Source organism: Alligator sinensis, unplaced genomic scaffold, assembly GCF_000455745.1.
Source record: "Alligator sinensis unplaced genomic scaffold, ASM45574v1 scaffold506_1, whole genome shotgun sequence".
Classification (NCBI taxonomy): domain Eukaryota; kingdom Metazoa; phylum Chordata; order Crocodylia; family Alligatoridae; genus Alligator; species Alligator sinensis.
This window is the reverse complement of record NW_005842215.1, coordinates 722,131-745,974: the sequence shown is the minus strand read 5'-3', so window position 1 is coordinate 745,974 and position 23,844 is coordinate 722,131. Positions and strand designations below refer to the sequence as shown.

The following is a 23,844-nucleotide window of genomic DNA, read 5'->3' as shown; positions in this document are numbered from 1 at the left end:
AATGGTCATAAACTACTACAAGACCGTTTCAGGCTGGACATAAGGAAGAATTTCTTTACTGTCCGAGCCCCCAAGGTCTGGAACAGCCTGCCACCGGAGGTGGTTCAAGCGCCTACATTGAACACCTTCAAAAGCAAACTGGATGCTTATCTTGCTGGGATCCTATGACCCCAGCTGACTTCCTGCCCTTGGGGTAGGGGGCTGGACTCGATGATCTTCCGAGGTTCCTTCCAGCCCTAATGTCTATGAAGTCTATGTGCTTTGCAGTGAGGGGAACCGGAGGTGTCGCCTTAATTAGAGCAGGTCTTGGAGCTGCTCTAATTACAGTGCTACAGCATCTTGTGTATCAGTGTCCCTGTGCTTAAAAATGCCAGTGGGGGTGCTTGAACTAAAGCTCATTCGATGAGCTTTAGCTCAAGTGCCCCACCACCATTTTTAAGTGCAGGGACACTGATGCACAAGATGCAAGAGGCTGCTGGAGTGCAGTAATCACCATGCTCCAGCAGACTCGATTAATCAAGTCTGCACCAAGTACTGTAATTGCAGTGCATCAGTTCAGCCTCTGTACTCGTTTATAGGCACTGTTAGCTCCTGGGGTCACAGAATTATGAGAATACTGGTGTTTATAATAGAAACAAGTAGGTTTGGGTTCTTGGAAAAGAATGCTGGAAAATGTGACTTGAGTGTTATGTCCTAAGGCCTCAGAAACCAGAAGAGAAATAAAGACATGCACCTAACTGCTTTGCTGGTTTCATGATCTTTGGGGATATGACTCCTGATTCTTGTATACTTGGGGTTAACAATTCTGAAGTCTTTCTGTTGATTTCAATGGGCCTTATTAAATGAAGTTTTAATAGAGAGGGAGTGAAGCAGAGTAAGATGCCTCCCTCTTTTTTCCATAATATAACATAAGTAATACTTAAAATACAAGAACTATTACAGATTTAATGTTGCAGAATTCCTCCAGAAAAGTACTTCCTTCTTGTAAAAAGTTTATTTTATTTTATCTTTTAACCATTTAAATACATTTCAAATTAGATACTTCATGCTGGTGGTTGGACTATATGCTCTCTCTCAGGACCAGTCCTGTTTGCTGTCTGCACAAGTCTCTGAAAGGATAATTGTGAGGGTAGGTACAAGTTTGCATTAACTTTGTGTGAAAACATTCATAATTGCTGGAAATAATTCACATTCAACTTTGGTAGAAGTGAGATGATTATAATACAGTTAAAATAGGCAGTAACATTTTTTTTAGGATGATATTATCTATAAAATAGTTATGAAATACCTGGCTCTCCTGGTTACCTGCATTTCTGTGCAGTTTAGTTTGGTGTGTAGTCATTTGTCAAAGTCCCAGATCTTTGACTATGTTCTTTTTTTGGTGGTGGCTGTAATATGCATTTCAATAAATTCATATAAAACATTACTGAGGCAAAATCTCTCTCTCAACTTTTATTTTTCAGTCCTTTCCTCCAGTGAATAACTGCAGCCAGGCTTTTTCTTTTTTTTCTTTCAAGCAACAGTGCCATGGAACTGATCTGACCCTTGGCAGGTTTGCTGCTGTCCAGAGAACTTTGATTAGAAGCAACAAAATTGACTGCAGTACTATAATTTGGCGGGGTGTGGTGGCAAAGTGGGTGATGTATCTTGTTGCAGCCTCTGAGATTCAAATTCTACTCTGGACTTGGGCTGAAGGCTTTCCCCAGTTTACCCAGCTGGAAATGGGTCGCTGGTCACCAAAGCTGCAGAGTTAATGGTGAACATATGTGATACTGGCTACACAAGTATGTAAAAAGTGCCAGACTGGGTCAGTTAGCCTAGTAGTATCCTATCTCTGACAGTGGCAGAAGTGGATGCTCTGCATGGAGAGCACTGAACTGGATATATCTAATCCTTTATTCATTACCCATCCTGGCATCTGTCAGGTTTAGAGATGCCAGAGGAGTCATCTCCAGCCATTCTGTTCAATAGCCATTAATAGATCTGTCACCTATGAATTTATCCAGTCTCTTTTTTTGAACCTGGCTACATCTGTCTCCACCACTTTCTGTGGCAGTGAAGTCCACAAGTTAACTGCATGTTGCTTAGAAAAAAAGTACTTTCTCTTGGCAGACTGCTTGACTTGACTGCTTTGTGTATGCTGGCATGAAGATTGGTGCGTTTTACCCAGGTTAGACTGATGGGTTGCTAAGCTTGGGAGTATCCTTGACCCTGGCTGTCATTTCACTTTGCTAATATTTGCTGGAGCAGAGGCATTGGAGTTGTATATTTGCAGATTCACTGGGATATGGTAGAAGAGTAGTTCAGGCACCTTGCTACAGCTCTAAAGGTGTCACTTTGAGTTGTGCTGTGGACTTATGCTGAACATGTTGCTACATGCATCACAACCACATGTGATGTTTGGCTATAGAAACTGGCATGCCTTATGGGCTGTTGTGAGCTGGGGCTTTGTCACCATTTTTTATTTGTAGATTCAGGAAGACGCGTTCATTTTTACATTTAGTTCATTCTTGGACTAAGATTTTATGTCTAGTTTTGGAAAACTGTCATGGGCTGGGTCAGCAGCCCCTCTCCCCTGGTGCAACATCTCACCAAAACCTCCCTATGTGGGATGGGGCTGTGAGCAGGCAGGGAGCTGTATGGGCAGCTAGGACTGCCCTATGGCGCTTCCCCAACACCCCACTGGGCTCAGGGGCCTGGGACAACCTGGAGGCAGCAATGGCAATGGTGGGGAGAAGCCACAGGGCAGCCCCAGTGCAGGTTCTGGTCCTGCTTTTTCCCACCACAGCCGCTCATTGTGGCCAGGGGTTCATCATGACCCCCCGTGCAGGGCTGGGGCCAGGGCTGTGTGCTCAGCCTCGGGCTCAGGCCCTGCCTGTGCTGGTCTCCAGGCTTGAAGACCAGCACTAGCAGGGCCTGACTGTCATCTCCTCACTGTCATCAGGGCTGCCAGGAAATGCTGTCCAGCCATGGTGCCTCCCCAGTCCTGCTGCATGCCTGAGGGCAGTGGATATGCCATGGGCTGGAGTGCCTGGGCTCGGCAGGACCGAGGGGCCCACCATGGGCTGGACAGAGTCCCTTCATGGGCCGGATCCAGCCTGCAGGCTGTAGTTTGCCAACCCCTTCTCTAACTAGTGGCAATATAGCTGAAAGGTCATTAGCTATATTCAACAGGTCTGACATATTTGGAATAGAAGGCAGGATCATATATAAAGTCACTGCTTATTATAATGTGGTAGATCATCCTGAATGTGTTATATGGGAAAAGCATATGCTTTGGTCTGCAATACAGTAGAGTGAAAGATGAAGGAACTACATACTGCGTAGTGGTTAAGAGGCATATCAGATCATGCTCTAATTGTGGCAAACAGTAAGATGTGCACAATTCTGTCTCTCACAGATGGCATAGCCTTGCAAAAACACAGGCTTTATGAATATGCTGATTTTTTTGGCATGTTGATATTTTACTTGTACGTTAATGCCTGAATTCAATGTTAATATTTCAATTTTAATAAATAATTAATTATACAAAACAAACACACAAACAAAACCCTAGGATTTATCCTATTTTTCTTGTATGCCTGAGAGCCAGATTGCCTTATCTGATCTCGTGCAAGTAAGTTGAAACAAGAGATAGTATCTTGTAGAATGGGTTGTTTATTTTAGGATCCCACAGTGAAAATGACAGTTGGTTTAACATGCCAGTTATAATTATTTGCTTTTACAGATGGTGACCTCTCCAGGAACTACTATTTTTAAACCTTTCAGGTCTCTCAAGCTAAGCAAATGTGTTTTGGATATTGTTGAGATTTGCCTGTTTCAGCTGATAAATGAAAGTAGAGTTCATCTGGTAGTTTTGATTTGTTGCATTTCTTATTACAAAATAAATTTATTCCTGTCCACTTCAAAGAACAATGTTTTTATTAGTCCAAAAATCACTTAAAAAAATCTTTGTTCAGCTTTTCTTCCTGCGGCATCTTAATAAGTTATAGGATGTTCAAAGCTGGTAAAGATATTTGATTCATGAAACTGCTTATTTATGCTGTATTGTTTGTTTCTTTGTTTGTTTGTTCTGGAAACACCCACAAAGTGCTAAGTGCCTTTCAGACATAAAAGAAAGCTGAGTTCCTTTCCAAAAGAGCTTATATTCTAAAAGGCACGAACAAGAACAGAGAGAAATGGAAAAGGAAGTAGATACAATTATATAGTATTGAGGTGTAAATTTGGAGCCCTACTCGGAAATGAGGTTTCCACTTTTCTAGGCACAATATGCAGGTAGACCAGAAAGATGGTACCTGTCCCAAAAAGCCTTACTATCAACAGTAACTAGAGGTGGGTGGGCAGGGCACCCGCCCTGGATGCCTACTGAGAGGGGGTACAAGAACAGCAACAGCTGCTGCTGCCACTGCCCCAGCTGATGCCACTCTCACTGCCCATGGTGCAAAACTTTCTAGTTACACCTCTGCTTATGAAAATTATAATAAAGGTAATTGGCCACTGTAGATAATATAATAGGAAGTCTAATAGGGAGGAGGTCAATATAAACATTGTCCAGATTGTGCTTTCTAGGAATAATGTACTTGCTTTATTGTTTGAAGGGTTTGTCATGGGAATGTAGGATATATGAATTCAAGCCCAGACCCATCTCTCTGATTTGTTCACCATGAGCTTTGGAAATAAATACTAGGGAGGAATGAAAAAGCATAAAAAAGAAATAAATCTGTATGTTCAGAGGGTTCCAAGGAATAGTTTTTGAACCAGGTAGATTAAAATTTGCTGTGTGTTCTCGCTTCTAAATTTTAACCTGTTAGCAGGCTAGGAGAAAGCTTATTGGCATTTTGGAGAGGATTATGAGCTCTCCTACCAAACCTATATGCTGAGCATCTGACTTACCACGATAATAAAATGCAATACAAGAACAAAGTTTCCTGGGCACTGCAAACTGTTTTGTGGGATTCATTTTGTTAGAGGTTATTAAATTCTGTTTTTCATTTTGATGTGTCAGAAAAGCTCAGTAGCATAATTTCAATGTGAAAGATTTGTATGGCATTTCATTTTCATTTGGTAAATTGGATAAAGCAATAGTACATCCATGCTACTATATCTTTGACTGTAAATATTTTTTTTCAGGCATCTAACCCAGGGCAGTTTGAGAATGACAGTGATGTATTGTGGCAGCGAGGACATGTTCCAGAAACCATAGTCTGTCATGGTCAAGTAGGAATTAACACAGATGCCCCAGATGAAGCACTGGTTGTCTGTGGGAATGTGAAAGTTATGGGGACAGTCATGCATCCATCTGACAGTCGAGCGAAACAGAATATCCAGGAGGTGAGTGCTGTGGAGTATGTAGGGCGTTTAAATTTGCATCATAGTACATGTGTGGATTATTATTCTGACACACATGAAGCAGTTTTTTTATTCTGGGCATTGTTGAAATATTGGCCTAAGGAAAATAAATTCACTGCTGTGCTTTGCAGAACCATTGAGTTTGATCTGGGCAGAATTTTTTAACTTGGGCATGAATGTGCATCTTTGAACCAAAGATGTCAGTGAGAACACAGTGAGAGTGGGTTAATGAAGGATGGGAAGCTATTTGATAGTAGACATGTCAGGTACCTTGTTTTGCTAAGTAAACTTTTGACATGCCTTTAATGCTTACTGTTTCAACATGTGAAGCCTGGTATTTGTGCAATTAGGTTGATACAAATGAGCAGCTAAGAAGAATAGCAAAAATGAGGCTGGTTGAGTACGACTACAAGCCTGAATTTGCATCTGCTATGGGAATAAACAATACTCGTGAAACAGGTATTCAGTCAAACCTCTTTTTGTTCTAGCTTCCCAATTCCTTTATATTTGTATGTGGCACCATAGTGATTAATAATACCCTGTCACTTCCTTCTTATTCTTTAGGGCACAAGGCCTTTTTATTGTGTTTCTGTGTTAAAAACACAGTAGAAAAATTTTATATTTATCTGATTGCACATCTCAGTTTTTGCAGGTGTGACCTGCTGAAACTTTTCCATTTTTGGTGTCAGCTCAAAGGTGATATATATTTTTTAAAGGTTTTAACTACATTATTTTCTGTATTTCACCCTTTTAAAAAATACCTCCTCTCACGGGGCTGCTGCAGCTGCTGTGGTGGCAAGAAGGGCACCAGCTTTAGGTGGGGGTACCAGAATTGTCCTCACCCCTGCAGAGTATGTAACCCAACAGCAAGAATAGCCCCATGTAGTTGTTCTTGCAGCAGAAGCAGCAGCCAGTGTACAGATACCCTGCTGCTTTAAGAGCAAGAACATGTGGTGGCAGCAGCAGTAGTACAGATGAGGACTGCTTCAGAGTTCCTGGCATGGGTAAGACTCCTGTGCCCCCCTCCCCCTCTCAAAGCCTGTTTCCTTCATGCCCCTGCGTGTGGGCTGCTGCTGCCTCAGCATGAGCTCCCTGACCACTATGGCAGCAGAAATACAGGTCTCCAGGAGGCTCCCATTCTGGTGTCCCCTCTAAACCTGGGGTGAGTGTCCCACTTGTCCACACCTAGGGTGCTGACAGACATGCAATTCCCTACTGTAACTCATGGAGCTTTCTGTGAAGTGCCAAGAGTTAGTGACCTCACCTGACCCAACAGACATTTGCTGCTGGGTTGAGGGAAGTGGGGGATTGTGTGCTACTTTGGAGCTGATCCAGGAGAAGATGCGTGTCTGCAGCCTCTCTCCCCTAGCCCCACCCCCCTCCCAGCTCTGGTGCTGTCTGCAGAATGGGAAGGGGAAGAAGCAGGGGAGGGAGCTCTAGGCTGGGGCTTGCTGGCAAAGGGCTCCAATCCACCTGTCCCCTCTCTAGCATAGGCTGGGCAAATCCCAGTCCAGAGCTTTTTCTCCCCCCTTCCATCCTGCAGACAGTAACTAGGTATAGAGCTGGGCTGCATCAGCCCTGATCAGATGGAAGTTAATGAAGGCGCTGTGCTTTGGAGTGGCTTCATCTGAACCCCCATTAAATGAAGGTTAATTTGTCATGTGATCAGTTATTTTTAAAGTGTTCTGCAGCCATGCTTTTCTGTCAGAGCACAGCTGTAGAATACTTTCAAGGGGCCACTCATGTGGCAAATGTCATTTCTGCCAGTGCCCCTAGTTGCACTACTACCCTAAATGTTTAGATGCTGTAAGTGACAATTCCTCCTCCAAATCTGAAAGGCAAGAGTGAAACAAGGTGAAGGAGAAGGTCTCACAGAGATAAGAGGATTCTTTTCTTTACCTTTTGTCAAAGCACAAAACCAATAAGATAGGCAATGAACTACAAGGGCATAAAATTTGTATAATCATTTAGAGGCAGTGAGTGATATGTGATTCACAAGTGACTAGTAATATGTCAAGCTTGGGGATGTGTAGAAAGATTAGAAATCTATATGGACAGCAGGAAATCACTTTGAACACCATTTTTTAAAAAAGCATGAAAAGCTGGCTCATTTCAGGGAATAACCAACCATTGACTGAAACAGGTCAGGAGGAAACTTCCATTATGAATTGTTTATCCTGTAATATTCTGTAACTGTCTGTTTTCTCTTGCCCATCCTGGTTATGGCAGTTGGTGAAAACAGGACGCTGGATGATAGTGACATCTGGTCTGACCCAGTATAGCAAATCCTATGTTCCTAACTTAGCTGTCTATTAAATTGTTCACAAAGGGAGAATTTGATGGCACTTCCAGATAAGTGTTCTTTACAGTGATATGCTCACTGTGGTATAGATTAAAATGAAAATAAGTGCAACTAGAGCTGGACAAAAAATTTTTGTTGGAAAGTTTTGGTTTTATTTTTCTTTTGCATCAGAAAATGCTATTTTGTTGAAAGAGAAATGTTTCCTGTGTTCATTTAAGGTCTGTCAACTCCCTGCCACTGCTGTAATTGCAGTACAATGTAGACATCACACAAACTAGCCTACACATGAACTAGCTCAGGTACTGGTTGCAGTCTAGCCATGGCAACATGGGGCTCAACAGAACTATTAATGTTTTCCCAGTTTTTCAGATAAATAATCTTATTTTTGCTGCCTGCACTAAGTGCAATGTTGAGCTCCATGCTTCTGAGCTTAGGCTGCTAGTGGTACGTGAGCTAACTAGGCCAAAGCTAGCTCAGGCATGTTGATACTGTATGCTACAGTGACTGAAAAACAGACACACCCTGAGATTAAAATTTTGTATAGGAATGAACAGGAAAAAAATATCAGTGTAAGATATTTCTGATACAGTCTTGACATGCTGTTTCAGAGTTTTGTTTCTATTTGGGTAATGTAAGATTAAAATCAATTACATTCCAAAAAAAAAATTTCACTTTATCAAAATGAAATGTTCCAATCAATCAGAAGTTTAAAAAATAATTTCATTTTATATTTTGATAATTGCATTTCATCATAACTGTTTCTGTTTCATTTTGGAATAGAGAGAAAAACAAAATGATAGGATTTTCCACAAAATGGAAAATGTAGTTCCAAGCTCAAACTGTAATTTCTAGGATGGCCCCATTACAGAAAACACAAATCCGAATCTGTGAATAAGTGGTATTGCTTTTTTTTTTTACTCTAAACTTTATTTTTATGAATAGGAATAATAGCCCAGGAAGTGAAAGAACTTTTGCCTCAAGCGGTAAGAGAAGTTGGAGATATTACGTGTGAAAATGGTGAAAAACTAGAGAATTTCCTCATGGTTGATAAGGTACGTTGTTACCAGGTATATTGTTTTTTATTGCCACTCCATTTTTATGATGCATAAGTGCACATGGCATTTTACATAAAAGTTTACAACTCTTAACATATTTTTGAAAAATGTCACTATACATGAATATTTTTTTAACCCAAAATTGCACATAGGGGTTTTGAAATTCATAACGCATTTGCTCTTTTCTTTTGAAGGAAGAAAGGTCCCTTCTTGAATCATATTCTGCCTTGAGTAGCTAAAGTGATAATCCTGGCTATTTAGTAAATTAACTTCACACTATTTTTTTCCCCCAAGATGCCTAGGAGGTAACCAACAAATATTCCTTTCCCTTTACCTGTACCATCAGAACATTGTTGAAACATTTTAAAGTCTTTTTGAGGAAAATAAACACTGAAACTACAACTTAGGTAGTCATCCCATGGAAATATATCTTTTATATCCTTTTCAATAGCTGTTTGTATTAGGCTTAGTCTTACACACTGTAATTTTGCTCACAAAACTGCAAATGTGTCTGCATCTCAGAGTATACCTACGGAGGCAGAACTCCTTCTTTTGTGCTGTCAGGGCAACTTCCCCAGACTAGGAATTGACCGCTTTGAAGAACAGGTGTTGCGGGGCAAAGGGGGGAAGGTGTTTCTCTGCTGCTTTCCTCCCCTTCTTGAACAATGAGTCAACTCTGTACTTATTTGCCAGACCTGGGTCCCCAGTCTGAGGAGCAGGCAGTGGTTTTGCCTGTCTGCTCCCTCTCCAGGTGACATTTAAAGGCCACAGGGCCAGGAGCTGAGGCAGAGAAAACTTCCTTGGCCCCAGTTCCTGGGCCACAGCCTTTAAATGCTACCCATGCCACCCAGATGTTCATGGTCATGGTCCCTTCAGCGGCAGGTGACTCCCATAGGTGCACATCACTCCTGGTGGTACAGCTGCTGTCCTGGAATCATGCAAGCTGCCGGAAGCCGTGGGGATGTGAATGCACTTTGGGGACTGCTGCCTGGCTGTGCTGTAGTGGTCTCCAGGATTGAATTCTAGTATCTGATTCAAAAAGCATTGGGTTCTATTCAATTAAGGCCCCAGTTTTTGTGGACATTGAGGGCATGTCTGCATCACTTCTGAGGCATGCCTGGTAGTGCCACCATAAAGCACTGACCAGCACTCTTGCTCCTGCACCAGATCCCAGAAATGAGGCAACTAGGCTTTCTTAGAATGAAAGTGTGTGTGTGACAATTAACTTAGCTGAGACTGAAACTAAAATCAGTGCTGGACACTTGGATTGTACTGTCTCGTTTATAGGAACTGTCATGTACAGAGTAGAGCAGACAGGGCTTGCTTCATGACAGTAGATATATCACTAAGTCCTGACCTGCAGCCGATGCAAAGCTTCACTTTGGTCAGTTGGATTCTACATGGGCACAAGGATCTACCCATATGAAACTCATTTTAAGATAGGAGGTGGGGTTTGAGATGCGTGAATGTGCTGAAAATGCTTTCATTTGTGAATCTAAAGTTATTTTCTGTTGTGTCTGCTAATGCCAAGTCATTTATTTCTGAAGGCCCTGGGACAAACACAGTGGGGGGCCTAGACTATTATTGCTAGTCAGGCATATCTTCGTCAGTGAAGAGAGGGAAGTTTCAGCACTGGGACTTAATAACTGGGGCTCCAGCTATAAAGGTGTAAAACTATCCAAGACATTTCAAAGAGCAAAACTGTTTATTTGTGCATGCAAATTGCAATGCTTTAAAGGTTAATGAGGGAGGAAAAAATGAATTCCCTGTTCAGGTATATACTATATTGACTAATGGGTAAAGATATCCCTACTGAAATCATGATAGTAGTATTTTAGCAAAGCTTAAAATACATAGATACTTAAAATGAAGTGTTGCCAAATATAATATGGATAGAGGTTTCTTAAGGCTGGCTGCTGTAGCTGTAGTAGTATAACTGCAGAAAGTTTTTCTTTTGAATCTCAGTAGTTAAATTAATTTAACACTACAGAGAGGAATTGCATATTTGTACACTTAACCTCACAAATAACAGATTTCTTATTCTATTCTTTGTATAACTACTTTACATAAGCTACAAAAAGATAATTCTGAGGGTTCTATATCAAATATCTATCTTAGACCCTTATCATTTAAAAATCATGCCATATGAAATGTCTGTGGTACACAGAGTCATTCACAAGCTCTGACAATGAAGATTATGCCTTTGTTTGCACTACAATTTTTCCTTATTTATTGTCTTTTTCAAGTGCAGCAATAAGAGAAAAGTTGTATCTTGATAGGTCGCTGAACAGTCGCTCTTAAAATTCAGCTGATCATCTTATCTTTTCCTTCTGCCAGTAGGCCAGTATCATAAAAGCAGATAATACTCTCGGTCTCATTTTGTGGCAAGTGTTTATGGGATCATAAATAAAGAATATGGTTTTGATTTTCATAAGGCTAGAATTTCAACAAAACTTGATTGGAAAACTCGACCAAAGTAATATGAAATTGGAAATGGGATGAGAAAGGTTATGCAGTTATGCCAGTTACAATGACTGGTGGGTTTTTGCTTTATTCCATATTGATTGTAATTATATTTTCAACTGCTTTTTCTGTATTCTATTGAAAGCCATCAAATGAAAGATCTTTCACTAATATGGAATAGTCCATATCCTCCTGTACATAATCATATTTTATTAAGAAATAAGAAAATGATGAAATTAAGAAAACATTTTACATGATAAACTTGCAAACAGGCTGTTTGGTATGTTGTGCTCGTGAATTTCAGGCCAGGGAAAATCTTCCACATGGTGAATAAGCTGGCAAATTCAGGCCACTCAATCAATAAATCATTCGTGATTCAATAACAGATTAGAGTATTTTCCACTATTCCATTCCATTTGCCATTTAATTGGCAGAATAAGATTCCATCTGAACAAGTTTGGCGGCTGCTGCTGGGCAAGGGAGGGGATGAATATTACCTTTCCACAGTGATGGAGTTCCATCTTGCTCAATGGTGAAAATGAACCCATGCCTTTCATGCCTACTGTTTAAACTGGGGAAGGGGTGGAAGTTATACCTACCATTGAAAGGAATTAGTAATGGAGTTGCTCAAGCTGTTGAAAATGATAACTATTTATGAGCAAGTGATTTCTAGGTACTTGTTCAAAAGCCATATTTTGAACTCAGTGACTTCAAAAGCATTTATTGCTGAATAGACATTTTCTGATGTAAGAAAGGCGCTTACAAAGTGGCTACAACTTCATAAAGATCTCTTATTCAAGGGAGTTTCACTTGGATCCACCTCTGACTTCCTAGCCCCTTAGCAATCTGGTTTAGGGAAGACTGAAAATTATTTGGTGAAACAACTTTGGGAAACTGTATTTTTGACTAAGTGAAATCATGGCTGCTTTCTGTTGAAAGTATCTTGGGGAACATGACCAGTTTTTTGTGGAAAATCTAAATGTTTTATTGGAAAAAAACAAATGGTCTGAAACAAAATTGCTTTCTTTTTCGAGCGGGAAAAAAGGTGCTTCGTGTCCTCCATTCTTTGGTAGTGGGTTACCTTTATTCCTCAACTAAGTAGCAAGTCCATCCTGAAATTTTGATAGGGTATTTTATATTACAGTATAAAATGAAGATGTGATTTTATCCTCATTGGGTCAACCTCCTTCAACTGTTGCTGACTCCCTAATGCCTTCCCCTCTGCATCTCTACATTTCTCTCCCTCTCTCTCTCTCCCCTCTGGTATTGCTCTGTAATTGTCCCTCTGATGGGTCTCCCATATTCTCTAACTCTCCCTGCAAATTTCTTCTGAGTTTGAAAGTATTTTGTTTCAGTTTTTCCCCTCTGTGTGTTCCTTTTCCCTAGTTCCCCCTTCCCTCCGCTAGACCCCTCTGGCCTTCATCCTTTCTTGGTTGTTTTCCTCCTCACTCACTTTACCTCCATGACATCTCCAATAAATTTTGTTCTTCCTTTCATCTGACACCCATAACGCTGTTCTTGGGCTTACTTTTCTTATTCTGCCCTCTTCTAATTTCTGTTGCATTACCCTCTCCCATTCCAAAATTCCTTCTGATTTCTTACATCCCCTCTTATATCCCCATGGTTTATTTACTGCACTCTGGACCTAGGATTTCCCACTTAGGTACATACACTTCTTCTAGACTGCCTGTCCTCTCCCTCTTTTCCCAGGCTACAACTATGGCTTAAGGAATGATTCAGACCTTTTCAATGTTTGTTCAAGTAAAAATAGTAAGGATACCTCACCAGTAGCCATTGGAGTATGCACTGTAGAATCAAGTGCTCCAGGACTTGAAAACAGACAGCAGTGATTATCAGGCAGTAGCTTGACACATTGATTAGATCTTATCCCGGTTTTGGGAGGTCAATGACTTTTGACACACGCCAGATCTTTGGCAGCTTTCCTTTGCGTATTACCCTTGTGAAAAATTGAACCAACCAAGAATGAGCAAATGGGCCAAGATGCTTCAGGAACTCAGGGGAGATGTTGTCATAGCCTGGGGCAGTGTCAGACTTGATGCTGTTCAAAACCTTATTAAGTTCAAGAACTGTGAAGGGCTCTGGATAGGTTCTGGTCCAGTGTGTCTGGTCAAAGTCTGTATGACCGAGTACTTGCACTAGGAACATTCACTGAAAACAGTTTTAAAAGGAAGCTCAAGACAGGCACTTTTTCCTTGACCACACAGCAGTATACAATGCTGTTTGGCACACTGGTCTGCTTGTAAAAATAGCAAGGGTCCTACCAGCATGAGTGACTGACATTGTCAAACTGCTCCTTTGCAAGAGATGGTTCAGGGTGAACATGGGTGAGAAGACGAGCACTTGGAGAAGATAGACCAACGGACTACCTCAGGGATTTGTCCTTGCTCTGACCTTGTACAACCTCTATATCAGTGACCTGCCACAAACCCAGTCATAGAAATTCATTGATGCTGATGATATCTGCTGTAGATTCCAAGCTCAGATTTTCTTTATGCTAGAACACACTCTGAACAGTGGTGTCACAAACCTAACCAACTATTGCAAGACTTGGCACCTCCAGCCAAGCATCAGTAAGATAATTTCCAGAATTTTCCACCTACCCTATGCCAATTCTGCCCGGGAGCTGAACACCTACCTGAATGGTCCAAGGCTGAGGCAGGAAGCACAACCCATCTACTTGGGCATGATGCTAGGCTGGACATTGAGCTACAGTGAATGCTTGAAAAAAACAGCCATGAAAGTTAAGCTGCTCAGCAGTCTCCTTAACAAGCTGGCTTGGGTCATCATGGGGTGCAAGAGCCTCAACCCTAAGGATGTCAGTTCTTGCTATCTTGTACTCGATGGCAGAGTACTGCACACCAGTCTGGAACTGGTCATCACACACCAAATTTGTTGATGTGCAGCTACATTCAATGATGTGCATCATTTTGGGAACTCTTTGATTGACCCCTTGGCCATGGCTCCCAGTCCTGGGCAACATTGTTCCCCCTTATATCCAATAGGAAGTTGCAACAAGCAAGCTACTGGAGAAGATCTATGCCAATCCAAGCCTGCCCGACTATCTCTTAAATCCACTTGCTGCATGTCTATCATCACAACACCCACTGTAGTCCAAACTGCTGCACCCAGACTGCACAGCGGAGACCCTCTGGTATGAGGTATGGAGGTCAACATTACCACCGAACAAGTTCCTTACCATAGATTCTACAGTCTTCCCACCTGGCTTTAACCTGCCATGCTGTCAGTGGGCCTTGCTGAATAGGTTCCAGACAGGGCAAAGTCTACCTGCAGCCAACCTCCACCAGTGGGGTCTTCACGACAATCCAGACTATAGCTGTGGTAAAACACACACCATGTCGCATATTGTCAATGACTGCCTGCTGACTAAATTCAGTGGTAGTCTACAGGAACTGTACATGGCCACTGAGGACACTATTACATGGCTCAGCAATTATACACACACTGACTAACTGACCAGTAACCATGACCTGTACCTCTTTTGGCAGACGTTTGGGCCTCTTGTAGACATGTATTTTGTACTGTTTTCAGTAAATTCATTGGAAGACAGAAGTCTACCGTTCTGAAGATGTGTTGAATTTAGAGTTTTGGGGTTTTTCAGGGGAATCTGGTCTACATACAGAAAGCAGCCCTCCCCAAAACAGCCAATAATTAGAGCACTTGTCTGTAATATGGGTGACTGAACTTCAAGTTGCTGATTGGTCTAAACCATGCAGAGCAGAGACAGGAAACTTGGCTCAGGTGAGTGCCATGGTGGTCAACTATTGGCTAGTTTGGCATGGATTTCTTTCAATTGCTTCTGTTGGAACTGTTCATTTGATACAAATAATTAGATATTAATTAGGGCAGGGACTTTGATGTCCTACACACAACCCAGACCACTGGGTATTAGCTAATTTGGGATGAGGGTTTCTGTTTCCCTAATCAGATTAGCCACTCACCTGGGATGTGAAAGACTCTAGTGAAAGTCATCTCCTATTGATATTTAATTATTTATACATTAATTGTTGAGAGACGAATTTCATAGGATAGGAAAAGCAGTTAGTCCAGTTTGTATTCAGTACCTTCCTTCTCTTCAGCGAGTCACTAATCCTAATCTGCCCTTTCTTCCACAGAAAACACTTTTTCATTTTGCTAGGTGAGTCATTTTCTTGGTTGCTTCAAGCTACCTAGGAAAGATTCATGCATGATTTGAGGAGAATAGAAAGGACAATAGCTTCATATCATTGATATGTGGACAAGTGACCGTATAATTGATTTCACAGTTCTAAGCACATGAGGCTATTTTGAAGTCACTTGTCAGTCAACATACTGTAGGTCTCCTAGAAGTGGTCCATTTCACAACTTACCACCTGTTGCCTTGCTCTGGTTTTCTTTATGCTAAACAATGTACAGTTCTGTAGAATGCAGTCATCACTTTTTTAAATGCACTTGATATTTATAATTAGGGCTGGGTATTTGAGTGGACAAACAAAATTTGGTCAGTTGACCAGTCAAATACCAGTAAAAAAAATTTTTAAATTGCCATTAGGTTCAAATAATACACAGTACAATTTTTCCATTAAGAAATGTGTCAAAAAACAATTTAAAAAATCATAGTTCTGTCATGAAAACTACAAAAAATGTATTTTTTCCCCTAAAATAGCTATAATCTTTGACTGGTCAAAAAATATGCAGTCAATTGACCAGTCCATTGAAAATATTTGACTGGTCAATTGACCAGTTCCCAACCCTATTTATAATGAAATGAAGCTTTAAAAAGTGAAGCTATGCACTTGTTTCTGCATAACTTGATTATACCTCCAGCAGTCCAGCAACATTTACCACAATAATTGCTTCATTCCAATTATGCCTAGCGTGGGAAAGCAGTTCTAAGATGGTTAAAAAAACAACAAAATCCCCATGCTTTCATCATGCTATTGGCATGGGCCTATGGCAATTTCAGTTTAGAAATGGATATGTGTAGGTGGGTGATACCTGGGAGAATGTTGGCAACCTGCCCAATTGTAGGTTTGGTAGCATAAAGAGTGAGAGGGAGTCAAGGGGAAAGTTGATTACTGGTACTGGGTGAAATTTGTACTGAAAAAATAAAAGGGAGTTTCCGTTATGGGTTGAATAACAAGTCAGCCAGAATGCAGAAAGATCATGGAAGATGATGATTGTAGAGTCTATATGGAGCCATTGGGACCATCATAATTAAATACTTTCCTAGTCCCATCCATGATGAAATGTGAACAATCCATTTGTCCAGTGATTGTGCTCGCTTGTTCTCCCTGTCTCTGAGGTCATGTCTGTATTATTTTCATGGTGCTTCCAAGACCACCACCACAAAGTATAACCTTGCCTGCTTACTCTTGCTCTGCACATGCCAGAGTATGGATGTGATGCAGTGAAGCTGCTCTGAGGATGTCTCCTGCCACTGTCCTTGAGAACTCTGCCTAAGCGTGCTTGAGAGTGGCAGTAGAAGACACCCCGAGGAAGACTGCACAGGTTTTGGCCACGTAGAGCAGAAGCTGGTTGTTGGTGCACACTGCCTGGCAGTGCTTGGAGGAACACTGTGAAAGTGATATAGACCTGCTCCCTGGCTAAGTACAGATGGTCAAAAAACCCAAGGCTGAATCGATTTAGTCTTTGCAGGTTACTCTAAACTGCAGAGATTAAACTGACTAATAAGCACCGGCAATGCAGAGGGGGTGCACATGCACCCCCTGAGCGTGGCAGTGCACCCCCAACAAAAAGGCGCCATTGACATTGTCGGTATTGCCTGCGAGCAGTTGCCACTCGCCATCCCCCTCCTGCTTGCCCCTGGTCAGCGCTCACCACCCCTCCCTCCCCCCCACACAGCACTGGTGGCATCTGTGGGAGCTCCCCAGTTACTGCCGCCACCCTCCTGCTGCTGCCACCATGCTCCCACTGCTGCCATGCCCCTCCAGCCACCAGGAGCATGCATTGTTTATGCTAACAAGTGAACAGACATTTATTTTTTGCAGTTACATGCCTGCAGTGACTCAGGCCAGGAGTCAGGGGGTGCTAGAGCATGGCTCTCTGGCACGTAGCCAGCATGGACTATACTTGCTTCCTCTTCTTGCTGCCCCTGAGGCCTCTGGGATTTGCAGTCCAGAATCACAGCAGGAAGACTCTAAAGGGTTGCTCATTACTTCCTCTTCCTGCTTCCAGGTGCATCTGGGATTTGTAGTCCATAGTCACAGCCAGCAGTAAGTTTAGGGTAGGGCAGCTCTGTACTTGGGGGAAAGGAGGTTTAACCCCTCCCTGGCCCCAGCCAGGGTTTGCCTTGGGAGGGTAGGGGGGAACAGTCTCTACCTCCCCCCACTCTGCCCCTAACCCTTCTCTGCTGGAGCAGACAGCACAGCCTAGCCCAGGGCTGCAAAGCATGCTGGGATGCTGGGGACTGATTTAACTTGAACCAGGAAGGGGTCTGGGGCAGAAGTTTCATAAACTGGTTTGATCCAAATCAGTTAAATCTGATACTATATTCAACCAGGTTTATTTTAAACAAGTTTCAGCCATTTTGAAACTGGCTTATGTGCACTGAGCTTCTGCTCCGTTACAAGTTTAAACCAGTTTCTGATGACGTGTAACTTCTGTCCTTAGCCTTGGAGACCAGGGGAATTCATGTTCAGTACATAGCAACAACACATAATGGAGCAGCTTGCCCACCCTCCTCTTATGCAACAGAATATGGTTTTTGCTAGCAGTTTCTGGAGCCAGGGTGCAGCTAAAATAGCATAAATCCAAGTGTGGATGTCTACCCTTGCGCTTTTTAATTTTTCTAATTCAGCCCAGTGTTATTCAATACAAATCTTTGACTATGACCTGCAACAGGGGTATCAAACTCATGGGTGCCCACAGACCAAGGTAGTAGTGGTCCACAGGCTAGATGAATGGTGCAGGGTGGACCCCACAGACTGGATTAGGCCCACAGCCAACCCACCATGCCAAGTTCAACACATACAATGCTCATTCCAGATGGTCTGGGACCGGTCAGGAAGAGGTCCAGCATCCCAAGCACGTGGCTGCCTCTACAGGAATAAGCCATGGTGCCAGGCTTCTTCCTACAGTGCTGCTGGGGCTCCAGCACCACTGCAATCAAATGCCCAAGTGAGATCTATAGCACTGGAGCCCCAGCAGCACTGTGGCTTCTTCCCACTGCTGCACCAAGTGCCTGGTAGAGCATCTCCGTGCTGGAGCCCCAGCAGCACCATGGGAAAAATTCTGGCATCACAGGCACTTTGCTGCTTCCATGGGAATACACTGCAGTGTTGCTGAGGCTCCAGCACTGTGAGTCTTGCCCAGGCACTTGGCTGTTGCCATGGGAAGGTCCCCCATCACAGCCACAGTCAGAGTAAAAATCTGCAGGCCAGATCCAGCTCTGAGGGCTGGATCCAGCCTGCCCATCTTTGACACCCCTAGCCTACACAGTCCTTCAGTTCATTCACTTGCTTATTCAAGAGCTCATTTCCAATTTACTGCAAATTGAACATAAGCACTTTTACAACTCAAGTTAGCAATCTAGCAAGATGATTTTATAGTCCCCAAGAGGCCTTGCGTTTTTATGTTGTATTAACTTGTTTGCATCTTAAATACTTCAGTCCTCTTTGGATGGGTGGGCTCTAAACATATCTGTAAGGGGATGTCAAATCCCATTGATTAATGCACTGTGTGTACCTCTCTTGTTTTTATGTTTGATCTTCAGGATCAGATCTTTATGGAGAACGTTGGTGCAGTTAAGCAGCTTTGTAAACTAACTAACAACCTTGAAATCAGGATAGAAGAATTGGAACTGTGGAATAGAAAACTGGCCAAGCTGAAACGGATAAGCAGTTTAAAGTCAACAGTCAGTGAAAAGAGCATGGTCAGGTATCCTCATATCAGCTCCAGGGTATTTTCTCATGGTTCTGTTAAGGGATTTGATAATGCATCCTTGGTCTGGTACAAGTTAAAGCTATTTTAGTCTGACAGTGGACTCCAGTTCAATTCTAGGTGTGCTTTCTTCCAGTTTTTATAATTCAGGTCATGTGCAGTACATGCAAGCTTTCTCATTTCTTAAGTCACTTAAAAGTAATATCTCCATATTTGAAATGGTAGCTCAGTAGTGATTGCTTCTGGGAGTTCTGTATTCTAAGAACATGATACAAGAATAGCTCTTGTTATAGCCTCATAACTTGGAAATTGCTGTTTAGAGAACTTCACAAAAGCCTCGTTTATGAAGCAAAAGTTCATTACTATTTCGATGAGAAAATGATGTGCATTTCATATTTCTAAATCTCTCTTTTTTTAAGGTTTTCTTTTAAATTAAATTTAGCATTTAATAGTATTCACCTGAGCAAGTTAACTAGAGGCTTTTGTTCTTGAAAATGAATCTAACAGCCCTTTTAATTTTTTTTTCTTTTTAAATGTTACCATCACAAAAGCAAGTGACATTAAAATCCATCTTGAAAAACATCCCTTTTCCATTTATTACTTGCTGAAGTATTTGAATGGTAATGAGTTTTTGTACATTACAGCAAATTCAGTCGACCTGCTAGTCTTCTACCCTCAAGAAAATCAGTTTCTATAAAACCCAGCAAGGTGAGTAAAATTAAATGTGTGGAGAGAGGCAGAAAGAGTGAAAGAGGGTTTTTTTTGGTAAGGTTTAAGCACAAACACTTTTAATATTTAGAGGAAATAATTTCAATATGCTAAAGGGCTTTTTATAGGCATATATTATACCCTGTTAAAATCTATTTTTAGTTGCATTGAAAATTATATTAATATCTCTAAAACAGAAGTAGAGGCAATCAGAATTCCTTAACTAAGGTTATTTAGTGTTGCATAATAATCAGCTGCTGCAGCAAAGGAAAAGAACAATCAAAGAGAGCGTATGTATGATTCTAATACAAGCATTACTGATTTTGGGGGAAAAATGTTTATTCCTTGGAAATCAGAAATAGTTCCAAGCTTTGTGATGGGAGAGGTTGTGGAGTTTGGAAAGCATGTGAAAGATACAGCCATAGGGCTTAGTTTGTAATAGTTGTGTTCCCTGCATTCTGATACAGTCTCATTGCAAGAGACTGACAAAGTCAGAAGATATGCGTTGAGTTACTTCAGTACAATATCTCCTGCCCTTCAGGCTGCTCACCCTTTTAGAAGCAGATCCAGAACTTTGAAAAGCAGGGTGCAGGAGCAGCAACTGGTATTGAGGGGGTGGCTGAACACCCCCTCCCAGACTCATTCCCTACCCCTCCAACTGGGGTAGGCTGACTGCATCATGAGAGGAGCAACTGGGGACTTTTTAAGTCCCCAAAGCAGGTATGACTTCTCACCTCCTCTTCCCCTATTCCTTCATCTGCTGCTGCCACTGGTCTGGGGGTGAGGGGCTCTCCAGAGCCATTCAGCCAGGTGGCACAGGACCTGGGCTTAGCCAGGGACAGTGGCAGTTATGTTGGTGGTGGACAGGGAGGTTTTTCCTCCCCAGGCCTGCTCCTGTGCTGGTAGGGAGCACCCAGGGGGAACCGTGCAGTGAGGGAGAACCCACCTGCCACTGCTGCTGCCCCAGGCTGACCCCCACTCCTGTGTAGCCCATGTGGAGTAGGAAAAGAGCTTCTCTTGCCCCTGGGACAGTAGAAGCGGCAGGTGAGGGCTGGGAGGGAGCAGAGGGGGGGAGGGTAAATGACGTGCCTCCTAAGCATGAAAGGGAAGAGTTGGAAGGGGGTTCTTACCTTCTTCAGGGATAAAGTCCCCAGTTGCTACTCCTGCTGTGTGGTCAGAAAGGGGGATACAGCCACACCACTATGCCGGGGCTGGATTAATGCATAGGCAAACTAGGCACATGCCTAGGGACCTGAGCTGCAGGGAGCCCTGGTCCTTCTCTCCGTAGCAGTGGCAAAAATGGCCCTGTCTGCCTCCCTTCTCCACTCCACTGGCTTTGCCACTGCAGTGGCTGCTTCCTAACAGCAGCTCCAAGCCTTGCTCCCCACAGGTAGGAGCGCTGAGGTGGGGAGGGGGGACTCAACTGACCCAGGGCCCACAAGTTTTTTTGCCTAGGGCCCACTAAAAGGTTAATCCAGCCTTGCACTGCACCCCTCTGAATCTGTCCCTGCACACTTTGTACTTCTGTCTTCTGTTATCACTGGTGCCAATGTGCAGCTCTGGCTGACGGGACAAAACATATACTATTTATCCAATAAAGATCATGTTTTGAAACGCTTCTTTTTCCTTGCTTGAAATGCTGATGTTCATCAGATTGTTTACCTGGATCAGAATGCATACTAGAGGTCCCTCATATCTAGATGTTGGCATTGCCAATTAATTTCTTTATTTGACTTAAATTTACTTCCACACTGGGGAGATGAGTAAAAAAGTAGCTTTTTCCATGAACAATATCAGTTCCATGTTTTTTTTTGCCTGCTTTCTTTTCCTATTCTTCCATTTTCCTGAGCTCACATATTGTATAGTATTTCTGCTACCCTGCTGTCAAGAGAAGTATATCAGCATTTTTAGACAAAATTAGCTTTATTAGCAATTTATTAGCCATCTAGTAGGCAGCTACATGTTACAGACTATTTTATGTCTACTAAAAACTTTTTCTAGGTTTGCATTTCTGGCAAGAGAGATTCATGCTCCAAAAGGATTTTCCAGATGACTGTAATAGCTTTGGTGGTTATTATGGCACTATGGTAGGAAAAATATCTCAACAAATTGATTGTTTATTCTTTCTACTCGTGTTTTAAAAAATTAGATTCTCAAAGTTAGCTTTGGTTTGGAAGAAGCACTTTAAATTAGAATTTGGAACTCCTTGAAGGAATTGCTGCAAAAATGAATGTAGCTTTTTCTCTTCATTCTTATTATTCAGAGCATAGAATATTCCCAAATTAATAACATGAATACCTGTATGCTATAAATGCAGCACTGTCAGAATACTTCTATAATCATGAAGCATTCATGCAAAACAGGGACAACAGCCATCCCTGTTCAGAACAACACATTTTATAATACTTTTACTTACTGCAATATTTCGCGTTATTGCTGCAGTAATTTTAAAGGGGAAAATTAAGCATGTTTCCTACGGAATTTACAATAGTCCTGTCTCTGCTACATCGGAGAGACTCTTTTTTTTTTTTAAATACATTACTTCAACCATTCCTCAGAAAGGAAAAGATCAAAATTGTGGGTTCTTGTGTTAATGGGTCCTAGATCACACCATTAATCTTAATGGGAATCTTTGCATTGACTTTAGTGGTTCCTGAATCAGGTCGCCCTTGAAGTTAAGATTATGTTTGTAATAGAGTTCATGAGATGAGAGGTATCAATCTATGGAATTTTTTTTTTTACAGTGTTTTGACAATATCCACCATTTATGCACTTAGCATACAAGACCAAGGCAAAACCAAGGGAAGGCCAAGCCCCATTTTCAGGCAAGTAGTAATATTATTATTGCTTATTTCAGTAGAGAATGCCTGTATTCATTTTTTTTAATGAAATATTTTTTCTCTTACAGCAATGTTACAACTTCTGTCATCCTGCCTCCCTCCACCACTATGGCAGGTACTATATTTATGCTTCCAATAAATGGTTGATATGCCTGCAATTGCAGTGCTGCTGCAAAAAAGTCAAGAAACAAACAGCATCACCAATTAGTTTGTTGTTCTTTTGCAGCACTTCATGGGAGCACAATTTCTCCAAGCATACCACCTGTTGGTGTGATCCCTGAAGTGAATTTCTGTGATATCTTGCCTTGTGACAATATATATTGCTGTCCAATTCATCAAACAAAAAGAAAAGTTCTAAGTTACCAGAAAAGTAAGTAGAACCAAAAACTTGTTACTGAGACTCTGGTTTCATTTTTTTATTAAGAATAAAGATTTGAAGACAATTTTTTTCAAGATATTTAGGTGTCTAAAGAGGCATACAAGTACCAACTGATGCCTTCAAAAGAGCTGAGGTGCCTAGCACCCACTGCAAATTGGTATGGTTTTGAAAATCCCATTAGGTATTGACTTGCATCTTTAAGTACTCATATATCTTAAAGACTCTGGCCACTGTGTTTTCACATCATAATAAGAAAGATCCATGCTTCTCACTGACTAGTCGTGATTTAATGATATAAAGTGAAGATGAGAGCAGCTAATATCTTAACCCTCAGTTACAATGAGCAATGAATTGACTGTGTGAGGACTTCCAATTCTTCCTGGGAAATTTAAATTAGATATTAGGAAAAACTTTTTCACTAGCAGGGTAGTAAAAGCACTGGAGCAGGTTGCCCTGAGAGGTTGTGGAATCTCCATCTTGGAGGTTTTTAAGATCCGACTTGACAAAGCCTTGTGTGGGATGATCTAGTTGGAGATGGTCCTGCTTGAGCAGGGGTTGGACTAGATGACCTCCTGAGGTCTCTTCTAACCCTAATTTTCTATGATTCTATGACTGGTTTTGGTGGAGGGTGAGGTAACAAATAATAAGTTACAAATATTACTATAACAAATATTAAAACAAGACACTCATCATGGTGTCCTGTGACCAGTGGGGTCCCCCAAGGCTCTGTCCTTGGACCCATACTGTTCAACATCTTCATTAATGATGTGGACACTGGAGTCAGAAGCGGACTGGCCAAGTTCGCCGATGACACCAAACTTTGGGGCA

At 41.9% G+C, this 23,844-nt stretch overlaps 1 protein-coding gene across 1 annotated transcript in view; it reads left to right on the top strand.

The window, feature by feature from the left end:
• MYRFL (myelin regulatory factor like) overlaps nt 1-23,844 on the top strand; it is a 71,858-nt gene that overhangs the window by 29,120 nt on the left and 18,894 nt on the right. The window contains exons 10-19 of the mRNA XM_025208013.1: nt 1,039-1,129; nt 5,131-5,331; nt 5,700-5,808; nt 8,594-8,703; nt 18,923-19,086; nt 19,734-19,797; nt 21,799-21,884; nt 22,542-22,622; nt 22,706-22,752; nt 22,864-23,007. Of these exons, the coding sequence (XP_025063798.1) occupies nt 1,039-1,129; nt 5,131-5,331; nt 5,700-5,808; nt 8,594-8,703; nt 18,923-19,086; nt 19,734-19,797; nt 21,799-21,884; nt 22,542-22,622; nt 22,706-22,752; nt 22,864-23,007 (1,097 nt within the window). The remainder of the gene's footprint in view (nt 1-1,038; nt 1,130-5,130; nt 5,332-5,699; nt 5,809-8,593; nt 8,704-18,922; nt 19,087-19,733; nt 19,798-21,798; nt 21,885-22,541; nt 22,623-22,705; nt 22,753-22,863; nt 23,008-23,844) is intronic.